Source organism: Mizuhopecten yessoensis, unplaced genomic scaffold (assembly GCF_002113885.1).
Source record: "Mizuhopecten yessoensis strain PY_sf001 unplaced genomic scaffold, ASM211388v2 scaffold3151, whole genome shotgun sequence".
Classification (NCBI taxonomy): Eukaryota; Metazoa; Mollusca; class Bivalvia; order Pectinida; family Pectinidae; genus Mizuhopecten; species Mizuhopecten yessoensis.
Window position 1 is genome coordinate 107377 of NW_018404901.1, and position 21179 is coordinate 128555.

The 21179-nt window shown below is 36.1% G+C and overlaps 1 protein-coding gene across 1 annotated transcript in view; it reads left to right on the forward strand.

The window, feature by feature from the left end:
* The first annotated feature begins 15793 nt into the window (after positions 1-15793).
* LOC110447075 (phosphoinositide 3-kinase adapter protein 1-like) overlaps positions 15794-21179 on the forward strand; it is a 17411-nt gene continuing 12025 nt past the window's right edge. Inside the window, exons 1-3 of the mRNA XM_021492499.1 lie at positions 15794-15992; positions 17934-18454; positions 19704-19839. Of these exons, the coding sequence (XP_021348174.1) occupies positions 17939-18454; positions 19704-19839 (652 nt within the window). The 5' untranslated portion in view covers positions 15794-15992; positions 17934-17938. The remainder of the gene's footprint in view (positions 15993-17933; positions 18455-19703; positions 19840-21179) is intronic.

Consider the following 21179-nt stretch of genomic DNA (forward strand, 5'->3'; position numbering starts at 1 on the left):
ACAACTTCCTGTAAGACTCGATCGCAATATATACAAACAAACAACCAAGTTAACTTAGGTATAGTTAGCTTTCTGATAACTGAACACAAAACGTTTTATCTAGTTTATATGTAACAACGTATTAAAATTCATAATAGATCTAGATGGACTGACACCATATGACTTATAACTGCCACAAACCACAAAACAGTTTTTGTAAACATTAAGTTGTTTGTTTAGGACACGTTATGCCAGCAAAGCTTTGTCAACTTTGATCGTTTTACGTTTATACGTTTGAGTTCTATACATCGTACAGTCATAGAATCACTTTCAATATGTTAAGTGGTTAGGGTCAGAAAATTGTGTTATTGAGGGCAGAAAAATGACGTTCATCGAACTAAATTTGCTAAATTTGGAAGTGTGAGTATCGTGTTTATGTGGTGTAAAAGCTGACAGAACTGACAAAAACATTTCAACAATGACATATTTTGAAGTTCCACAAATGTCCTTAATACCAGCATCAGGAAATATATACACCAGATCCAACACATATGGATAAAAAGTGTTCCGTCATTTGAACACGTTTAAGAAGTTGTTATAAGCTTTTTTATGTCGTATGCACAATATTGATTCATGTTATATGAAAGTGTAGCATTAACTTACAGAAACTATTCGAAAAACAAAGGACAGACAGACAGACAGACAGACAGGGAAAGGGTAAAGGGGAGAGAGAGATAAAAACCGAGGAGACACCAAAACAAAAGAAAAAGACAACATGAACCCCACACAAAGAGGTACCATCTGATGTTAATCTACGATTAATATAATCATTCACACCCCCTTAGGGGTGAGATAGGGAAATCTCAACCTGAAGGGGGAAGATTCTTAAGTTACCAAACAAGAGGCTTTGCCGAGTGTTTGGCAACTTAAAAATCTTTCCCCGATCGCGAGGGTTGAGATTCCCCTATAGGGGTGAATGATTCTTTTTCTCTTACCCTGTTCACCCACGGGTCTGGATCGCTTAAACGCGCAGACTGGCGGGCGAATTATAGTGACCTTTCAGGGTTACGCTATTGTTCGTGACGTCATTTTTACGATATTTTGAGGTCAGTCGGGGTCATTGACTTCATTAACAATTGCCATCCGGGTTCCATATAGGGATTGAATGGAATTCTTTTCATGTACATTGCGGCAATAAATAGCAGTAGCTTAATCTACATTTGATCCTGGGGAGCGCGCTCCTTAGAAGATATGTAGATCAGCTACTGCTATTCATTGCCGCAATGTACATGAAAAAAAGCTATTCAATTCATATAATTACGATGAACTAAAATTTGAAAAAAACCAAAATGTAAATTTGAGAATTTTAATATAAGTATCGGACAGAAAATTATAAAAAAGGAACAGCCGGAACTCCAGCCTACACACACATTTCAAATGTTCGACTTCTGTTCTTCCGCCGATCAGCTGATTTTGTTAAAAAGAACAAATATATCTAGAATCTAGTAATAATCAACACTTAATATTCCTTTCATTTTTGACAGTTGATCTTATTGGATATTGTTTTGTTTTGCATTATGAACACCGCATATTATATATTTAAAACAGTTTTAATCGCACTATTTCAAATCATCGGTCACCACAGTAACCATCCATGTCACTCCCGTCGGCAGTAGGCATAGAGCTCATTTGAAGTTAAATGTACAGCCGTTGAATGTACTGTTCACCAAAAAAACCTGCAGATGTAAATGATGATAGGCTGGTGGATGAAGTGCCCTGTGTCGTAACAAAGTTCTCTGAGTTCAATGTGCAAGTGCACGGGGATTGCCCAGCCGGACGGTTGGTTGTTAAAAAGTTTGTGACCACGAGGAACCGATTGCGGGTCGGAAGTCAGCATTTAATATGACAATGTTATAAGTATTTTTTAATTTTTTTTTCAAATTAGAAAGAATAATAGTCATAGAACAATGGTGCACCATTTATGATTTTTGTAATGTTTATCATTATTTCTGGCAACTGCGTTATCTCGAAGAGGGGAAATAACTCTTCTCAGACACGGTACTATGCGTAGTAATATGAAGTGGTCATCGTGTGTGAAATCAGCTGACTGGTTGCACAAAAAATCGTTGTATTCATAGTGTATTCATGGTCTAAAGGCAGTTGTTTTCAGTTGGTAGATTCATGTACAGAACAAACATCAAGAATATAAATTTATGCAAATGAGAAATGTGCAGACAGTTTACAATTGTACAACAAATACGTACTCCCAATAGCAAAGCCGCGCCAACAGATCCAGGGTAACGTACTCGTAAAGGGTTTAAAGACCTACCGTATGTCGACAGTACTTCTGGTATGTCACTTAAACTTGTACGAACATGTTACTTATTTAATTAGATACACTGAGTCACAACCATTGTTAAACACATGACTACCCCTCAACATAGATCATCTATAACCTCATGCCTATATATCTACATATGATGGGACCTGTCAGTCCGCCTTGCAGAGGTTTCAACATATAGCAAATGTCTTGATTCGTATCGATATCGTCTATGTTTTCTTTGTCATCTCCGAGCTCTTCAATGGAAGCGCATCAACCCCGGTGTGCTAGTAATGGTCGACTCGAATCCGATCAGAAATCATAAACACACTTCTTCGAAATGATGCCATATAATCGCATATAAGAGGTTTTTTTGTTTATTTTATTGTTAAAAAATAAAATTAATATAAAAAAAATGCGTCAAATAACATCGATTTGATCACATCAGGTGTGGAGACATCGCTAGATATCGCCTTTAGTGGTCTCCTACCAAATGAAAGCTAATATGACATAAACACGCAATTAATTTTTAAAGGTTTTGTGTGTGTCTCTGGGGGTATTCGTGAAGCTCTCTGATATAAGTGAACATAAGAGTACGTACCATCTACACCTGTGTGCACCGAACCTGTCAACACCACTATACAGAATGCAAACTACTTTTCTTTCAAATGCTATGGTTATTTTTTTATCAAATAATCAAAGTCAGTCAATTATTCAAAACGAGTAGGTTTATATTTTTGTTTCCATTGTATTATGAGGAGAAACCATCGACGGTAATAAACATGGTACACACTTCAGTATTTAATTAGATTTTACACGACGCTAGGGTATAATTATATTTATGATAATCTACAGACTAACATTTGTGAGTTGTGATGTGTGCTGACTACAGCAGGAAGCGCAGGTAGTTCCCCCAACAGGTAATTCCTAATTCGTTTCACATGCTTTTTGAATCTTTTTTGGAATCGAGCCAAATCAAATTTCCCTACTTTTTCCAATAAACATTATGAAATCTATTGTTGATATTTTAACAATGATTCAACGTTCTGATTTTCTCCTGAAATTAAACACATTCTGGTAAAGTTTTCGTATGGATTCATAAGGAGATGAGGTAGTTTTAGGTCCGTTTTTAATACTACCAAACATAAGTGCCTCAGTTTGTTTTTAATTTATTTTTGTATTGTCGTGCCGATGCCTTCTATTTGATGTCACCATCTTAGGTTTTATGACGTCATATTTGTTGCTACAGTATGACGAGGATGCGGCAAACAGTTCTTTATTACCTTGAACCTTACGGCTCATCAGTTCAAAATAAACATATATTCAAGGATAAACAATATAATCACTCACAAACAAACATTTGGTATTTCACCATGGTCACGTGGTATCGTACACTGCTTACGACACACTGTCCAGGCCGCAGGTAATATTTTGAAAAATAAGACATGTTGGGTTAAAATGTGCTTTCGTAACATGATACCAGAATTAAGTGTGGGATTATTTTTTAAATTTGTAGAAAAAAAAGAGTATTTTGTTGTTTAGTGTGTACTTTGAATCGCTGACATTTCGTGAGATACATCAATGAAGGTATGTTATGTACCTTTCTTAGCAAATCATCCAAACTAACAACGACTGTCTATCAGGTTACACAAAGTCATGATAAGTCAGCAACAAATTTGCATCTGTGACGTCATAAAGATACATTTTCGTACTTTCTCTTCAACATTTAAAATTAAGAAAATTTGATATCAATCGTATTTGCGACACCGTAAAAACCAGTGATAATATATATAGAGAGAGGTTTAACAACTGGAAATCCTCTGTAATGTTGGCGGATGCAATATAATGTAGGTATATCACAGGTCTGACTCTCCTCGTCTTTTGGAGGTATCATTAACATAAATTTTACAAAATCTACGTAAAAAGAGATTGTCATAAACAGAGGGTTCCCGCATTAAAACTGATATTTGATTCATGAAAGGAAACATTGTGTATCTATAGACACGCTACGTCACCACTAGGTTCCTAGTTATATTTGATATTACATGAACTGATTTTAAACATATTTAAATGCGCCGAAGTGGACAGTATATTGTGTATACGGGGTTTTCTGTCGGAGAGGTTCTCTCTACGCCGGAGGATTTCAGGGTCGTCATAGTAATATGTTATTATCTAAGGGATGTATTTCTTAGACTGTTGGTCACTACATACTCCCCGGCACGATTTTGTAGTTTTGACTCATAATTGGTCATGGTGTAGGTATATTTAGCCGAATGCAACATTTTGGTCCCAATTTTTGTAAGGATCGTGATCGATACCTTGATATCGAATTCTATTGAACATTTGTGGTATTTTGTTAATTTAAGAACTGCCAGCTGCTTTCTGTTTTATGATGTATGAACCATACGAATGTAAACTCTGTCCCTGGTTACGGGTGTCTAGGATAGGTAGGGAGCACCTGATGTACGTGTTACCTAAACAAATACGTCGCCACCTGTCTGTAATTGATACTAGTCCTGTAGCTGGCACGGGTAGAATCGGTACATACAATGTACATATGACTGCACACAAAGAACAGGTTGCGAAGAGATATTTAAATCCCTTTGATTCAGTTCATGTTTCTTAATTTTATTGTAATGGTGACGTCTAGTTTAATTTAACAGGTAAAATTACAATAATAATATTAATGATAATAATTCGAGGTTCTTATATACTGCTTTATCACAACCTAGTTCGTAGGTCGTCTCAAAGCAATTTCACAAATTATTATCCGGTGCTGCTATTTCGGCGCTCAAAGCTAGCATTCAACAATTAATAATTCTAGCACTGCCGAACCACGTACTCATTTACAACTGAGTAGACTGGAACAAGCGAAGTAAAGTATCTTGCTCAAAGATACAACACGGTGCCATGATGTGAATCGAACCCGCAACCCTTCGGTCACGAGCCCGGCGTCCTACAACTAGACTACCGTGCCTCCGTGTCATATTGTTGAGATATGAGGTGTTGTAAAACACGCTATTGGAACCACGTTGTGACCCAGTTACAGTAGCGGACGAAAATTGTAATATGCAGTTTATATGACCCATTAGTGTAAACTGTTTCCGGTGTATCCATACCAACGCGTAAGAAAGAATATCCGAATCGAACAACTATTTATCAAAGATGTCTGAACCTCACCTTCCAGTTCACCAACATCTTCCAATCGTCATGATAAGGTTGGATAACAACAGTTTGTCCGATTTTGGTGTTATTAAGAGCGATTGCCAAGACAAACACGGGTGTCCGAAATCACTTCGGTGTTCACTTAACATCCTTTTGGGTTCCAAGTTTGTGTTTTGTGGAGTTCACAAGCCTGAACCTCGTCGAGGAACATGGCGGTGTATATAATGTGTTTGGCTTTCACTTTTCTGCTGATTGCCATTTTGACCTCTACATGTCATTAAAGTATTGGCCCCGACAGAAAGTGTCGTCTCTGATGGTACATTTAAAACTTTTGACTTACCCATATCTTAGATTCCAAAAGTCGTTAAGGACTGGAGCGAACCAATTTTTGGCTGTTGTTGGAAAGGCGTATTGCGTCATTCGATCATTGCCTGTCTTTCAACCTCTGGTTTATAATTCAGCAAGCGGTTCAATCAACAATCGCTGACCGTGCCTTGACCGTAGACGTATCTCTGAGGACTTCTCAAAGGTTACAGGGCCTTGGCCAAATACAGTAATAGCAATGTATTGATATCATAAAGATTTTAATAATAACAGGGATTAGTGGCAGTACTGGGGAGGGATTTACTGTAATCGGTCTACTTGATATGGAATTAAACAAAACAATAGGTATCTACCATCTTACTCACCTTGAATCGACCAAAATATATCATATTTGGATATTTCAATTGAGATTTAATTCAAAATTAAAATGTAATTGTTCTAAACCCGCTGAAATGTGTCTCTCTAAAATGACTTAAAGTAAGACTGATGTAACATGACAATTAATGTAATAAAAACTATACATCTGGGAAGATCGATTTTATATTATGCTTTCCTAGTGTAACTGTCTGTTGTCACGTGTATCAACACTACACTTTCTTCTATATGTACGATTTCACGGTCATCTGATCGGAGACTGCAACTTTAGCAGTTGTCGTCTGATATCGGAGGTACCTATTTTTTTGGCAGATCACTTTCAGATACTTAATGCTCGTTGTAGCTGTTTTCTGACAGGAGTTATATTGAAGAGATACTGTGAGTCGATAGAAAGTGGCTGATAACACAGATAATTTGTATTGTTTCCGTTGGTTTTCATACAACGACGTCACGTTAAAAAGTCTACCTATAAGATAATATATGATACTGTAAAACCAACTGCTACTGGTAATGAATATCTTTTGTGAGAAGGTTTTCCCACTCCGTATGTCATACTTAACTGCAGTTTTATCGGGAATGTCAGATTTTTCTGAAAACACGTAAAAAAACATTCGTTCATTTGTGGAAAGAATCTACAGCATTCCTTCAGGACTTGATGGCGAGATAATAGGCAAACCGGAAGTGGAATGTTTCGCCATTTATTCTGCTAATCTAAATTTATGTTCCCTAACAATTTAAGGCATCTTAAAGGCTACAATGTATATATTGAAAAACCGGAAATGAATAATTTGCCATACTGGACACCCGAACCAACGAAACAGTATTAGCAGTGTAATAAAGTTATTTTATTCCACCATCTTAAAATATCTTCATCATAAGAACTCGGCCTGATCAATTAAGTGCATCTATATCCCGCCGTATTGACAAAACACAAGAAATGCTCGAACGCCGCCGACACTGTTTGTTTTAGTGCTGTTTGAATGGCAAGGTAAGTAAACCAAATGTAAACAGTCTCGGAACATGACCGAACATGGCGGTCGTTATGCTGGAATGGAAAAAAAGGTTATCATTACTGCGCTGGCAGGGTTAGGTAATCGGTTTTACAGTGGTACACAAATTGCTTACTGATTCGCAAAACCTGTTTATGAACAGTAGAAAGAAAAGACCAATCGGCAAGGAGCTGAATAGGTGTATACATGTCTGTTTTTATATAACCACTCACACTATACGAGACAAGGAAGTATTCGCAGCAGTGAAGACAACAATTGGTTGTCATTTTTCGGAGCAACACGCTTCTTGTCACCATTATTCAAGACACGTAAGCACGTGGACAAAAACAAATTTGAAATGTCAAAAATTGTTATCGGAGACAAAACTAGGAAAAGTGGGACGTGGGAGCATAGAAGTCATAAGAATCTACAACGACGACTGGTCTGAATCGTTTATATCATAAGACTCCTTCATTCCCATGGGTTGTATAATAGGGAAATTCCACCGAGGGGTTTTCGATAAAACTCGAGCTTTAAGAGTATTTATCTCTCATCCCAACTATCAGAATAAGCTCAGAAACCATGAAAACGCGTCTTTCCCCCTTGAGCTTTTTTGATGAAAACGAATCTATCAGCGAGGTTAACCATACCCCTTCTTTCCGAATATGCTTTCTTACTTGAACTGTCGAGATTTGTTTTTATGTTTTCGTACCAAATACTCAAATCCGATTGGTAAAAAAATATTTTCTTTTTTGTTCTATGAAATAAAACAAACATTAGTCCCGCCTTTAATTTCTCGACTTTATTTGTTATGGTTTCTTTTCAAGACAATTATTTGAAACGAGTTATAACAAAATGAGGTTGATTTTTTTAAAATTTATGATTTATTATATAAATGAATCTATGCACGTGTGTTACATGAACTCATCGCTTAGTTCCTTTAAAAGCCAATCAAGAGCTCAAGAAGTCATGACTTCAAGATAAAATAAACCAGTTTTCACTGCTTAGGTAAAATTAAAGGACTGAAGTATAAACAGTATATGTGGTTCGAGTCTTAAAATCTCAAGATATATTTAGGCTAGGAACGGACATTCATCGCGTGCTCGCCAGAGATTGCCAAAGATTGCCATCTTCGTCTTTCTTGATCGATCTATTAATACTCAAGTGTTTTTTATTTTTTTACATCTGAACAAAACCACGTATTTTAACATATTCAGAAACCACTGTGTAAATGATTCAGAATATGTTACACCACACTTGGTAGAGTATTGTGATCAAAAACTACTTCAACACAAATATGATCTATAGGTGTTGTAACATTGTGTACATCTCGAGCGAGAAGTACGTGGTTATTGTCACACTCATTAGCGTCTCAACGTATTCATATTTACGTAAAACTGAACTGAGGATCCGTAATAGAGTTAAAATGTTAAAAGTCGCCCGTGTACTTCAAAGGAACACATAGATGTAATGATACGATTGAATAAACAATAGGTGTAATGAACAGCTTTAACAGAGAGTTACAGAGAAGTGTTATGTGGCTATTAATAGTTCCTTCAACCAGTTTTAACAGAGAAGGATGTCGCCAACACAGATCAACGCCAAGATAAAATATATTTACGTGGTAAATAAAAGTGTCTAGTTCAAAACTTACACCACATGACAACTGAATGTGTCACATCAAATGACAACTGAACTTATTACACCACATGACAACTGAATGTGTTACACCACATGACAACCAGTCATTTACACCACATGACAACTATATATGTTACACCACACGACAGCTGAATATGGCACATCACATGACAACTGAATAGGTTTCCGATCCTCACTAAGGATTAATGCGTTTACAAATTCATATTGTTTAAAAGAAATAAATGTCATCTATAATCTACAATAAGGAATAACAGATGGATAACATCGTAAGAAAGCCTACCCTTTTTGCTTATCCAAAGTAAGGTTATATTTTGACCTTGTGTGTTGAACTGGTGTTAATTTAAGTTTACTTGTAAATCTAAATATATGCAATACATAATATGGCAGTGTGTATTTCCCTATATGAAACTAAAAACAAAAACTAAAAGCTTCAGCTTCCTTGCAGGGTTTTTTCTCTACTAAATTTTGCCAAAAGCAGCTAGCAATTGAAAGCAACCACTAGCTTTCTAACTAGACAAAAAAATGGCATTCTGAAGCAGTTAACATTATAATAACCGTCCAAATTGATGAAGGAATCCACTGAGTATAAACTAAAAGCGCTTTTATAGAAACAACAAAATCTTCTATATATATTTCACCGTATCTCCTCAAACATTTCCATCACAACTTGGCGAAAGCTCATTCAGTAGAGCACTTAACGTGACAAAGCCACTGGATAACTATATATACCCGGTACATTTTAGTAACAAAACCACTGGATAACTATATATACCCGATACATTTTAGTAACAAAACCACTGGATAACTATATATTCCCTGTACATTTTAGTAACAAAACCACTGGATAACCATATATACCCGGTACATTTTAGTAACAAAACCACGTGATAACTATATATACCCGGTACATTTTGGTAACAAAACCACTGGATAACTATATATACCCGGGACATTTTAGTAACAAAACCACTGGATAACTATATATCCCCTGTACACTTTAGTAACAAAACCACTGGATAACTATATATCCCCGGTACATTTTAGTAACAAAACCACTGGATAACCATATATACCCGGTACATTTTAGTAACAAAACCACGGGATAACTATATATACCCTGTACATTTTAGTAACAAAACCACTGGATAACCATATATACCCGGTACATTTTAGTAACAAAACCACGTGATAACTATACATACCCGGTACATTTTAGTAACAAAACCACTGAATAACTATATATACCCGGTACATTTTAGTAACAAAACCACGTGATAACTATATATACCCGGTACATTTTGGTAACAAAACCACTGGATAACTATATATACCCGGTATATTTTAGTAACAAAACCACTGGATAACTATATATCCCCTGTACACTTTAGTAACAAAACCACTGGATAACTATATATACCCGGTATATTTTAGTAACAAAACCACTGGATAACTATATATGCCCGGTACATTTTAGTAACAAAACCACGTGATAACTATACATACCCGGTACATTTTAGTAACAAAACCACTCGATAACTATATATACCCGGTACATTTTAGTAACAAAACCACTGAATAACTATATATACCCGGTACATTTTAGTAACAAAACCACGTGATAACTATACATACCCGGTACATTTTAGTAACAAAACCACTGAATAACTATATATACCCGGTACATTTTAGTAACAAAAAAACTGGATAACTATATATACCCGGTACATTTTAGCAACAAAACCACGTGATAACTATATATACCCGGTACATTTTGGTAACAAAACCACTGGATAACTATATATACCCGGTACATTTTAGTAACAAAACCACGTGATAACTATATATACCCGGTACATTTTAGTAACAAAACCACTGGATAACTATATATACCCGGTACACTTTAGTAACAAAACCACTGGGTAACTATATATACCCGGAACATTTTAGTAACAAAACCACTGAATAACTATATATACCCGGTATATTTTAGTAACAAAACCACGGGATAACTATATATACCCGGTATATTTTAGTAACAAAACCACCGGATAACTATATATACCCTGTACATTTTAGGAACAAAACCACTGGATAACTATATATACCCGGTACATTTTAGTAACAATAGTGTATTGGTACATGTCACAATCTGCTTTACAATGTATACTGACACGCAAATGAAACGCACCCTCCAATTTCGGTAATATTTTCATTATTTCATTCAAAAGTTTCATGTAAGTAACATAGCCAATTAAAGATACACACATATGCTATTGGATAATTCAGTTAATTTAGCGCTAGCGATAATCACTTTGACAAGACCGACTGAAGAGGGGTTGTCCATTTGAATTTTCCAACTTCAAGTATGACTCCAGTTAGCATTTGTTGCTGCTCGAATTCTGCGATGCATAAAGTTGATAAGATGGTTCATTTGTGGCATAGGGATGTTCCGCCACTCTTCCAGAAGCGCATGGCACAGAGCGGGTAGAGTCTCTGGTTTCGACATTGTTATGGCGAAGACAGTCCATTGCGCGTCTTGTCACATGTCAATACGTCTTGTTGAAAGATTACGTTTTGCTGGCGGACAAGTAGCACGGCGACAGGTTGTAGAATAACGTCAATGTACCGCTGAGCTGTCAAGTTGATCTCAATGACGACTAAGGGGGTTTTGCGGCCACTACAGATCCCACCCCACACTATAACGCTGTCACCACCACACCTGTCGCGTTCCACCATGCAGTTATCGGCATTATGTTCACCACGACGTCGACAAACACACTGACACCTATCTGAGCGGTAAAGTGTGAATCGTGACCAGTCGGAAAAGAGTACACGGCGCCATCGTTGAACGGTGTTGCGGGAGCCATTGGAGTCTGACGTCACGTCGATGACGGTTAAGGGGCATTCCCACTGCAACGCGACGCAGCTTACTGCCGTGGGAACGGAGACGCCTCAGCACAGTACCTCGACTTATTCTAAAATAGAGTTTCCCTGGTGGCTCATTTGCAGTATTTTGTACAGTTCGAAACGGTTGCGCAAGTGCTCTAACCGACGAGGCGTAGTAACCTTGGGCCAGCCAGTTCGAGGGCGGTCGGCAGTTGTACCAGTAAGTCTAAGACGGCTGTAAAAACGACATTTTGTGCTTTTTAGGGGGCTTCTAGCCAATAGTAACTGCTGCCCTGTTGCGTGTATCGTTATTAAGTCTTGGCATTTTGACGTAATCATAGACGAATTTCTTTTACCTAACAATCTTATCCGATACCTGAAGAATGACAGAGGTGAATTTGTATGATTCCATGCTATTCAACACAGCTAAAAATAGTTTATTACATGTAATATTATAAAATGATGGATATCTAAGGGGGGTTCTTTTGCGTGTCAGAGTAAAATTCAGCCGTGTCAAATTACCTCATAACATTACAGCTTAGTATCTTTCAAAACTGAAACTACAAAAAAAAAAAAAATGTGTAACATTATACCAAAATACCAATTCTCGACGTTGTCAGTAGGGTAGATACGTTTTGGGCTGTTTGGCCGATTGTGGGCACTCACGCCTTCCGCGTAGACGGCCGGGGTTCGATCCCCGAAGTCGTCATAAGCATGGAATATTCGGAGAAAGCGTTTTTCTCCTGTCCTTATAACTCCAATAACCCAGCTGGAATATATAAAATGGTCTAGGGTGGTCTTTATCATATGTTGTATGCTGATTTATTTATTCATCAGCCAATCAATTCTAGGTGCATATCGCTTGGTTTTGACAAATACATGTAAGGTTACCACTTGTCTGTTATTAACTTCCAAAATTCCTTTACACTTTAAAATAAATCAATACGAGAGACAGACAGACAGACAGAGGCAGAAATAGACCACAGACAGATTATACTTGCTTTTCTATTTGGATATTTCCAGTAATGTAAAGTGCCTCAAGGGTCAGGATTCGTTAAAAAGATATGACATGAGCGTTATTTTTAATAACTGGATTTGTATAGCGCTTGTTCCCAGAACAATGCACACGGTGCACTACCGCATTCCAGACGCTCTTACAGCCGTCAACAACGAACAAATTGTTGGTATCAAGGAAGTGTTGAATAGGATTATAACAGAGGACAACGGGCACAAAGCGAAAGATAGCATGATTAATATACATCTATTACCGTGACATACGACCGCATTGCCTTGCTGATGAATGCCATAATGTCTGGTTTGTGTATTAATAGAAAAGGACGAATTCAAATAATGAACCTTCCGACAGACCGGCTTATGGTTTGTTTGGTTTGTTTGTGTTTTACGTCCTATTAAAAGCTATGGTCATGTAAGGAAAACCGGAGTACACGGTGAAAAACCAGCGACCTACAGCTAGTACTTGGCAACTGCCCCACGTAGGCCTCGAACTCGAGACCCAGTGGTGGAGGGCTAGTGGAAGCAGAATGTCAGTCGCTTTAATAACTTGGCCACAGCGGCCCCAAAATGGCTGATGATATATGCCAAAACATACATAGGTTCCTTCATGATCTCGTAATTAATTTTCTGGATATAAGAGCAAAGTTTGCTGACATCACAATACTTTACAAGTCGAATTTTATTATGTCACTTTTTCTATATAACTTCCTCGAAAGGTCACGTCTCGAGAAAACATCATGTGTTTGAAACTGAGAAAAATGGCTGCCCCCTGATTGATGGGTTAAGTTATCAACGAGGTAGCCAGTCTCTGGAACCAATATAACGACATCCAGCGAGATAATTCTCCAATTCAATCCACTCCTAAAACTTATAGATAACTGGAGCCCGATGATATCCAAGCACCTTCCTTCCTGATAAATAACACGGATGAGATGGACCATTTTGTAAAAACAATTATATCCCATTAGGCGCCGGCTCAATCGTCGGACATCCGTGTAAGTGTTGGCAGGACAAATAAGGCTAGGTATCCGTCAAATTAAACTTTCAAGTGCTCATAAGTAAATGATGTATAAAATGTGAGAATTGAAGACTAAAACTGTCCAATTGATTTAGCTTTTTTTTAAGTTTCTTGGCTTCGTAAATTGCAGTTCTTCAGCATTACTGGCAGTACAACACTGTAACAATGCAATCAGTGTGTTAATTTACAAACTTACACTGTTTATTAGTCTTACTCTTAAAATCATGGAATTGGCTATACAGAAATAAAAACTCAACTCGTCAATAATTTCAGTTGGAGAGAAACATTCTTTACGAAATCGTTCCTATTTTGTTCTGTTTCATGTGTGTCAGTGTCTTTCATGTGTGAATTTTCGGATCCTATTGATAAAAGATGATACTTTGTGGGAATATATTATTTTAATAATCATATTCATCCACAACTTATTGTACCATTTCATCAATCACCAGTCATGAAATAATTAATATATCATGATATTTATATCTGTTGTCAATTTGTCAAGTTGTCGATTTTACAAAAAGCAAGGTAACACATATAGGATTATATAACGAATGCATTTTTTCATTACAAAATATTTAATTACATCAATCCGATTTATTGGGAATTGGTCAACATGCAAAGCATATACAAGTAACGAATGCGTGCTTTGATCAATATTTCTTTATTTCTCCATGAAATAAGAAACCATGGGAACATCGTTTCTATGTATCATCGCAAGTTATTACGAAATATGGGAAAAAACATGTTTTAAAACTTGGAAATTCAATACAAAAAGCCAAACAAAGAAGATATTACGGAAACTATCCATTTATTTCAATCATTCTGGATTAAGTCAGGGTAATGAAGGAGGAGGGAAACGAAAGTCCATTACTCAACTATTACCAATCGTATGTGAAAATTTATAGTAAAAGCGGGAAAACGCATAAAGATCCTTTATCATAGCCCCATTGAACGCGGACCATACAACCTTCAATTTAAATCTTACAGTAAGCGAGTATGAAATCCAGCATAACTCTTAAATGTGACGACTGAAAACTGATAAGATCTACTGAAAATCATCATATATCTCAACTTTAACCGAGAGGTGAAAACACCATTTTAGGTATATTTTGATATTTTTTTCCAGCATTAAAATATTATTAAATACGTTGTTAATATTACATTTCTCTGAAGCTTTTGATGTTTTTTCACAATTAAAAAAATCTTCAACTTTATCAGATCGCTCCTAAAGTGTTTCTCACTTTACACCGACACATGTATTCATACTTAACAAAATAAGGCATTTAATCCTGTTTTGAAACTGATAGCCATCATTTAAAATCCAGCAGACGTAAGTTTTTGTATAATATATTTAGAATAAATGGTGTTACGGTAAGTATTCTACGTGGTGTTTTTTTCATTGTTATACCAGTACACTACATTTATTGTCGATCCTCCGAGCCACCACATGCTATATTGGATCGAATTGATAGCGAGAAGCTAGTGAATGAATAACAAAATAACAAAAAGTATAATTAACAACAGTGTACAGGGAGGGATACCTGATGTAACACCATACGGAATGTCACTGGTTATTTTGGAAATTATCGCGCACACCCTCCATTCATTCTCCTCCTCCCAACAACCACCGACAACAACCCCTTCAGTTCTAAGCAATGAACACTTCCAGTTATTATATCAAGCGGCGGAAATAAAATAAAAAAAATAACCTTACAACAGGGACAGTATATACGTCCCTGCTTACAATTAAAAAATCAAGAACAAACGCGCAAGTGGAAGTGTAGTAGGTTCATACCAAACGAAACACGAATTTCTAAAATCAAAACAAAAATATTTAACGACAAATAACCGAAGCATAGCCATTGTCCCGAAGCAATAATATTTTATGCATGGTTTGCTATAGTAATGGGCTAGGTAGGGGATTCACAGAAATGTTTGTAAAAGAAATATACTGTGTAGTCATCACACGGACATTTAAGCTCTATAAGTTGAACCCGACAAACCTGATTGCGTAAACATTAAGCATTTTTATTTCGTCTGTGCACAACCAGGAAGTAACGATAAAAATAGGGCAGGGAAACCCGAGGTCAGTGAGAAGTAGTGAGCGCGCTGAGAACTTGCTAGGATAACAGGAAGAGATCCCCTCAATACACATCAGCATTGTCCAGTGTTGTGTTTGTACATTAAGGTGAAGAGCGGTCTTCGCACAAAGTCACCTTGGTCCAGACATCTGTGACAGGAACCAATGCCAACAAGACAGGTACGTATATATTGTAATCTTACCTTTGACGTTTACCTGTAGGTTAGATTTTACACGTTTATAACAAGACGGTATATATATATAAATATACAATTCATAAGTTATGTCATATGTGTGTGTGGGGGGGGGGGGGGGGGGGGTCGTCTGAAATTAAAATATATCTAAATACATATACAATGTGTGAGCAGCGTTATCTAGTTGTCCGTGTTTTCGTACTTTTATCATGCAAGCGAAACAGCTGAACTTGTATGCTTTGGGGACTGTATAGTACGTAAGTAAGTGTATTGCGCTGACAGCCTTCAATCCTTTAAGCATTAATATCTAACTTCAGAAATGAGTTCAGAATTAAAAACTGGTAAAGACTTAGAGTTTGTCGGTTAGTTTGTAAACTAAACACTCGGTAAAACAGAACTCAGTTTTACATTTTACAGCTGTCATGCTTGGATTTATTGATAGCATATATAATTTTAGTTGTTCCCACAGTCACTTCAGTACGCCGTACATTCAAAGTCTACCTGTTGTGTAATTGTGTGTAGCATACAACCATTGATTTTGTGAGTTTACACTAGACTGTGTTTTATTTTACAACACATCGTATTAAAAATCCGTTTTTAATCAACGTTAGCTTGTCGTGTTTACCTGGACGGGTTCAAGCTATTTTTGAACTGTACGTGTGTAAAGTGGTGACCATCTAGATCTATTGATAGTGTTTAGGGAGGCGTGATGACCTGGGTATACCAATGGAGATGACGTACACAACAATGTCTAAATATAGTATCTGTTCATTGTTTGTTAAACAATAATATATATGATTTGTCATTACTCACTGAAATCTTCATCCCGGGTGCATGACATTACATCTTTCCCCTTTAACTGTTATGAAGAAACGAAATACCGAAGTAGCAGACAGTGTGTCGTCTGTGTGTATGACAATAGCGTTATGTGGGCAATATACAATGACTCAATGTATCTGATATGAAACTCCGTCAACTTAGTGTCGGGTTATGTCTAAGTTGATCAGTGAATCTGACACGGCAATATTCCGGGATTGAAAAAGACGACCATCAGATAGAGGGTCGTTTCTATAAGGGGTCACTCTTTGACGGCATTTCCCAAGTTTGATGCATGACGCGGTCACGAGTTTTTGGAAGAGAAGGTTTGTCATTAACAGCGCTGTAAATTCGTATTTTTACAATTAACATATGCTTAAAGATGTAATGATTAAGATCTACATATGTATTAATAGTGTCCTTTATTAAACATAAATTACAGCTTATTTAAACTTCAGGAAAACATGTATAAATATTGCATCACTTAGGCTTCTTTTCTTTTATGTAAAGGGATTTGAAAGATGTCTGATATTTCTAAAACTTAACCGTTATAACCCACCGTTTCTTTATAACACAATTTGCATAAATAAATGTGATAAACTCTAATTTTTCGTCTCTTAAAACAAACATATGTTCTGGGTGTATGTTCCCAGATTGTTTTTTAAGTTTATTCTTTTCCTCTATGTTACTGCCATTCAAGTTAGTACAGTATTGATTAAATCACAAATATATTGTATGACAACACTTTAATTTCATAGAATGTTTCTTCAATTATTGCCCCATGTCATGTCAAACAGCCTTTATTAACAATAATGTAATTTTTTCTAAACGTTTATTCAGGTTTGCATGTAAAAATGTATTTATATAGCACTACCAGAAAACAATCAGGGACAAATGTTATATTATGACTGATGTTAAAATATTTCCGTTCACATAGCGGTATGTGAGAACCGAGGTAGTGTAAAAATATTCCGGCAAAACGAGGAGAGAAATAAAAAGGTAGAAATCAAATGCGAGAGAATGCTCGTTCGAAATGACGCAGTACACTTTAGCATCCACGTCACGAACTGTAAATAATAGTTCTCAGTTCTATATTTCCTCTTCATTGCAGGGTAAATGACTTGGAACGACAAGTACGATAAGTGTGAGAAGAGCGGAAAGGTCAAAATGGCGAAAAATGACATTTGTTTATTCTTTGATCACGACGATGGTCAAGAGTGGTGTAATTACTGGAAAAAAATGATGAGCTGCAGTCAGGTTAAATTGTCCATTGAGGTCTGTGATACATTGATATCAGCGCGTGAGTTCAAGGCCAAGGTCAGCAAGAGTAAACTTCTCGTCATTTTAACAACAAGTAACATGCTGCAATTCATTCAAGAGGACGACAGCCATTTTGGTTCTCTGAGTAAAAGAACTTGTGTAGCAAATATCCATTGCCATACATCGCAGGAGGACATGGGAGAGCTTTATAATGAACCATTTGTGAGCAGGTGGAAAATATTCGTCGCCTCAGATGACGGAGTTGCTAATCGGTCTATTGTTGGAGACCTGTTGGAACTGATAGAGAAACAAGCAAAGAAAAGAAGTACAAAAATGAGAAAATTCAAGATTATGCCTTGTCACGTCCGAGAGGTTCGTTTTCATTCTACATTTTGTAAACTAAATTGAACGGGGTTTTTTTTGTAACTAATTTGTATGTACGCATTTATCTGTTTTGGCCATGTGCTTCAAACGAGTACATTTATTGTTGCTGTAATCAGTGATACTCTACAACAATCTGGATATCTACCGTTTGTTGTAATCAGTGATACTCTACACCAATCTAGATATCTACCGTTTGTTGTAATCAGTGATACTCTACAACAATCTGGATATCTATCGTTTGTTTACAACAATTTGTATATCTACCGTTAACTGAAACTACAGAGTGTGTACAACAATCTGGATATCTATCGTTTGTTTACAACAATTTGTATATCTACCGTTTGTTGTAATCAGTGATACTCTACAACAATCTGGATATCTACCGGTTGTCGTAATCAGTGATACTCTACAACAATCTAGATATCTACCGTTTGTTGTAATCAGTGATACTCTACAACAATCTGTATACAATGAGAGTCACAAATCAGTATATATACTTTCCGACTGAGACATTGATTAGATGACCTTGAGTCATCGTGACCTGAGTGTACATCTGGACTAAAGCAGACGTTGTGTGATTTGATATAAAACACGTAGCTAACGTCTCACCCTTTACATATACGTTCCGTTTTATTATCACATTTATCACACTAGAGATTTAAACCAACTAAACAAACATGCATGGGTTTTTACCAACCCGAGTTTCCCGTTGGCTGTTTTATGGTTTAATTCAGCCGGTCCTTATCACCTTATACACCGTCATAAACAAAGAAGTGTAACTGGTAACATTTCCCGATTCATTTTGTATCGTGTTAACTATTTCCATATCTACCGACAAGATTATTTAATATGCTAATGAGAGTGATTGTACATACTACATGTATAGGTATATACTTCCTATTTAGTTATTTATAGCACATCAGTTGAAAAGGCATCTACAATAAGTTTGACATTCGGTATAGCGGGCTTTTTTCGAAGGATTCGTTTTTGACGTTTTGGGGTTCAAATATCTAGATCGCTGAAACATAAATCACTCCACATTATATACCTGCAAAATATATTACAAATGATTAATTGCGCTTTATCTAATTGACGTTAATATCGACAACAGGGAGACGAGAGGATATGTCGGACCGAGAACTACATAGTTTTTACTGTAAGAATTTGCGTTTCAACTTGTGATGCTTATTACTAATGTGTATATAAGTAATTTGTATATATGTGAAATTCGTTACAGCCTGCAGAATCCATCGCATTAATCTTTAAAAATGAGGTCACGGGCCGCGTGGAGGTATCCATTGGGGCAGACGAGACGAGACACATCGCCAAAATGATGAACCCATTTACTTTTGCCTTCAGGATACCCGATACATGTAAATATAAACAATATGATGGAAGTAAATAATGATTTATACCCGATACTTGTAAATATCAACAATATGATAGAAGTAAATAATGATTTATACCCGATACTCGTAAATATCAACAATATGATAGAATTAAATAATGATTTATACCCGATACTTGTAAATATCAACAATATGATAGAAGTAAATAATGATTTATACCCGATACTTGTAAATATAAACAATATGATAGAAGTAAATAATGATTGATACCCGATACTTGTAAATATAAACAATATAAGTAAATAATGATTTATACCCGATACTCGTAAATATCAACAATATGATAGAATTAAATAATGATTTATACCCGATACTTGTAAATATCAACAATATGATAGAACTAAATAATGATGTATACCCGATACTTGTAAATATAAACAATATGATAGCAGTAAATAATTATTTATACCCGATACTTAAAAATATACACAATATGATAGAGGTAAATAATGATTTATACCCAATACATGTAAATATAAACAATATGATAGAAGTAAATAATGATTTATACCCGATACATGTAAATATAAACATTATGATAGAAGTAAATAAGGATTTATTCCCGATACATGTAAATATACAACACTATCTTAGAAGTTAATAGTGGTTTATGGCCAATTGTTCATAACTCGATTATTTTAACAGGCTTATAAAGCAATAAGAAAAAGATAATAAAGGGCCTGTTTCCAAAACGGCCCCTTCTCTGATTCAAATTTCCTGTTGGTGGTGCATTGCCCATGCCGTTGTGGTCACAAATATATAAAGTATAAAGATTTAGGTCACTTGGTTTGTTTTTTATGGCTCCTCAAAGTTGTACCTTTCAGAAGCTGTCTAAGTGTTGATAAAATGTGCATGTTATGTAAAATATTAATGAAAATCTAATCAAATGATGGTCACCGTAAAGAATACATTCATGGCATGATTGTGACAAAAAATCATGTTTCCATCGCGCCATTTGGCTGTTTTATGGAAGAAACAATCTCAAAAATGCCATTTTCGATGATAACATTTTAGACACAAAAACTGTGTTTTTTAGAGAATACACCCTTTTATGGGCGTTGGATGCAAACCAATTTTTATCCTATTAAACAGTACGTAATATGCTATTGATGAGAGGAAAAATCATCAAAATGTAAGTGGTGGAACATTTTCAAATGTTGGGTTGAATTAGCCTATGGTTGAATTGCCGATTTTCGACTTTCTTTAGATAATTAACAAAAAAACGAGAGTATTTGCTCGGTATGTTGAGAATATGTACACAGATATGAAAAAAAGTGAGAGAAACACTTTTTCATAAAAAAAAT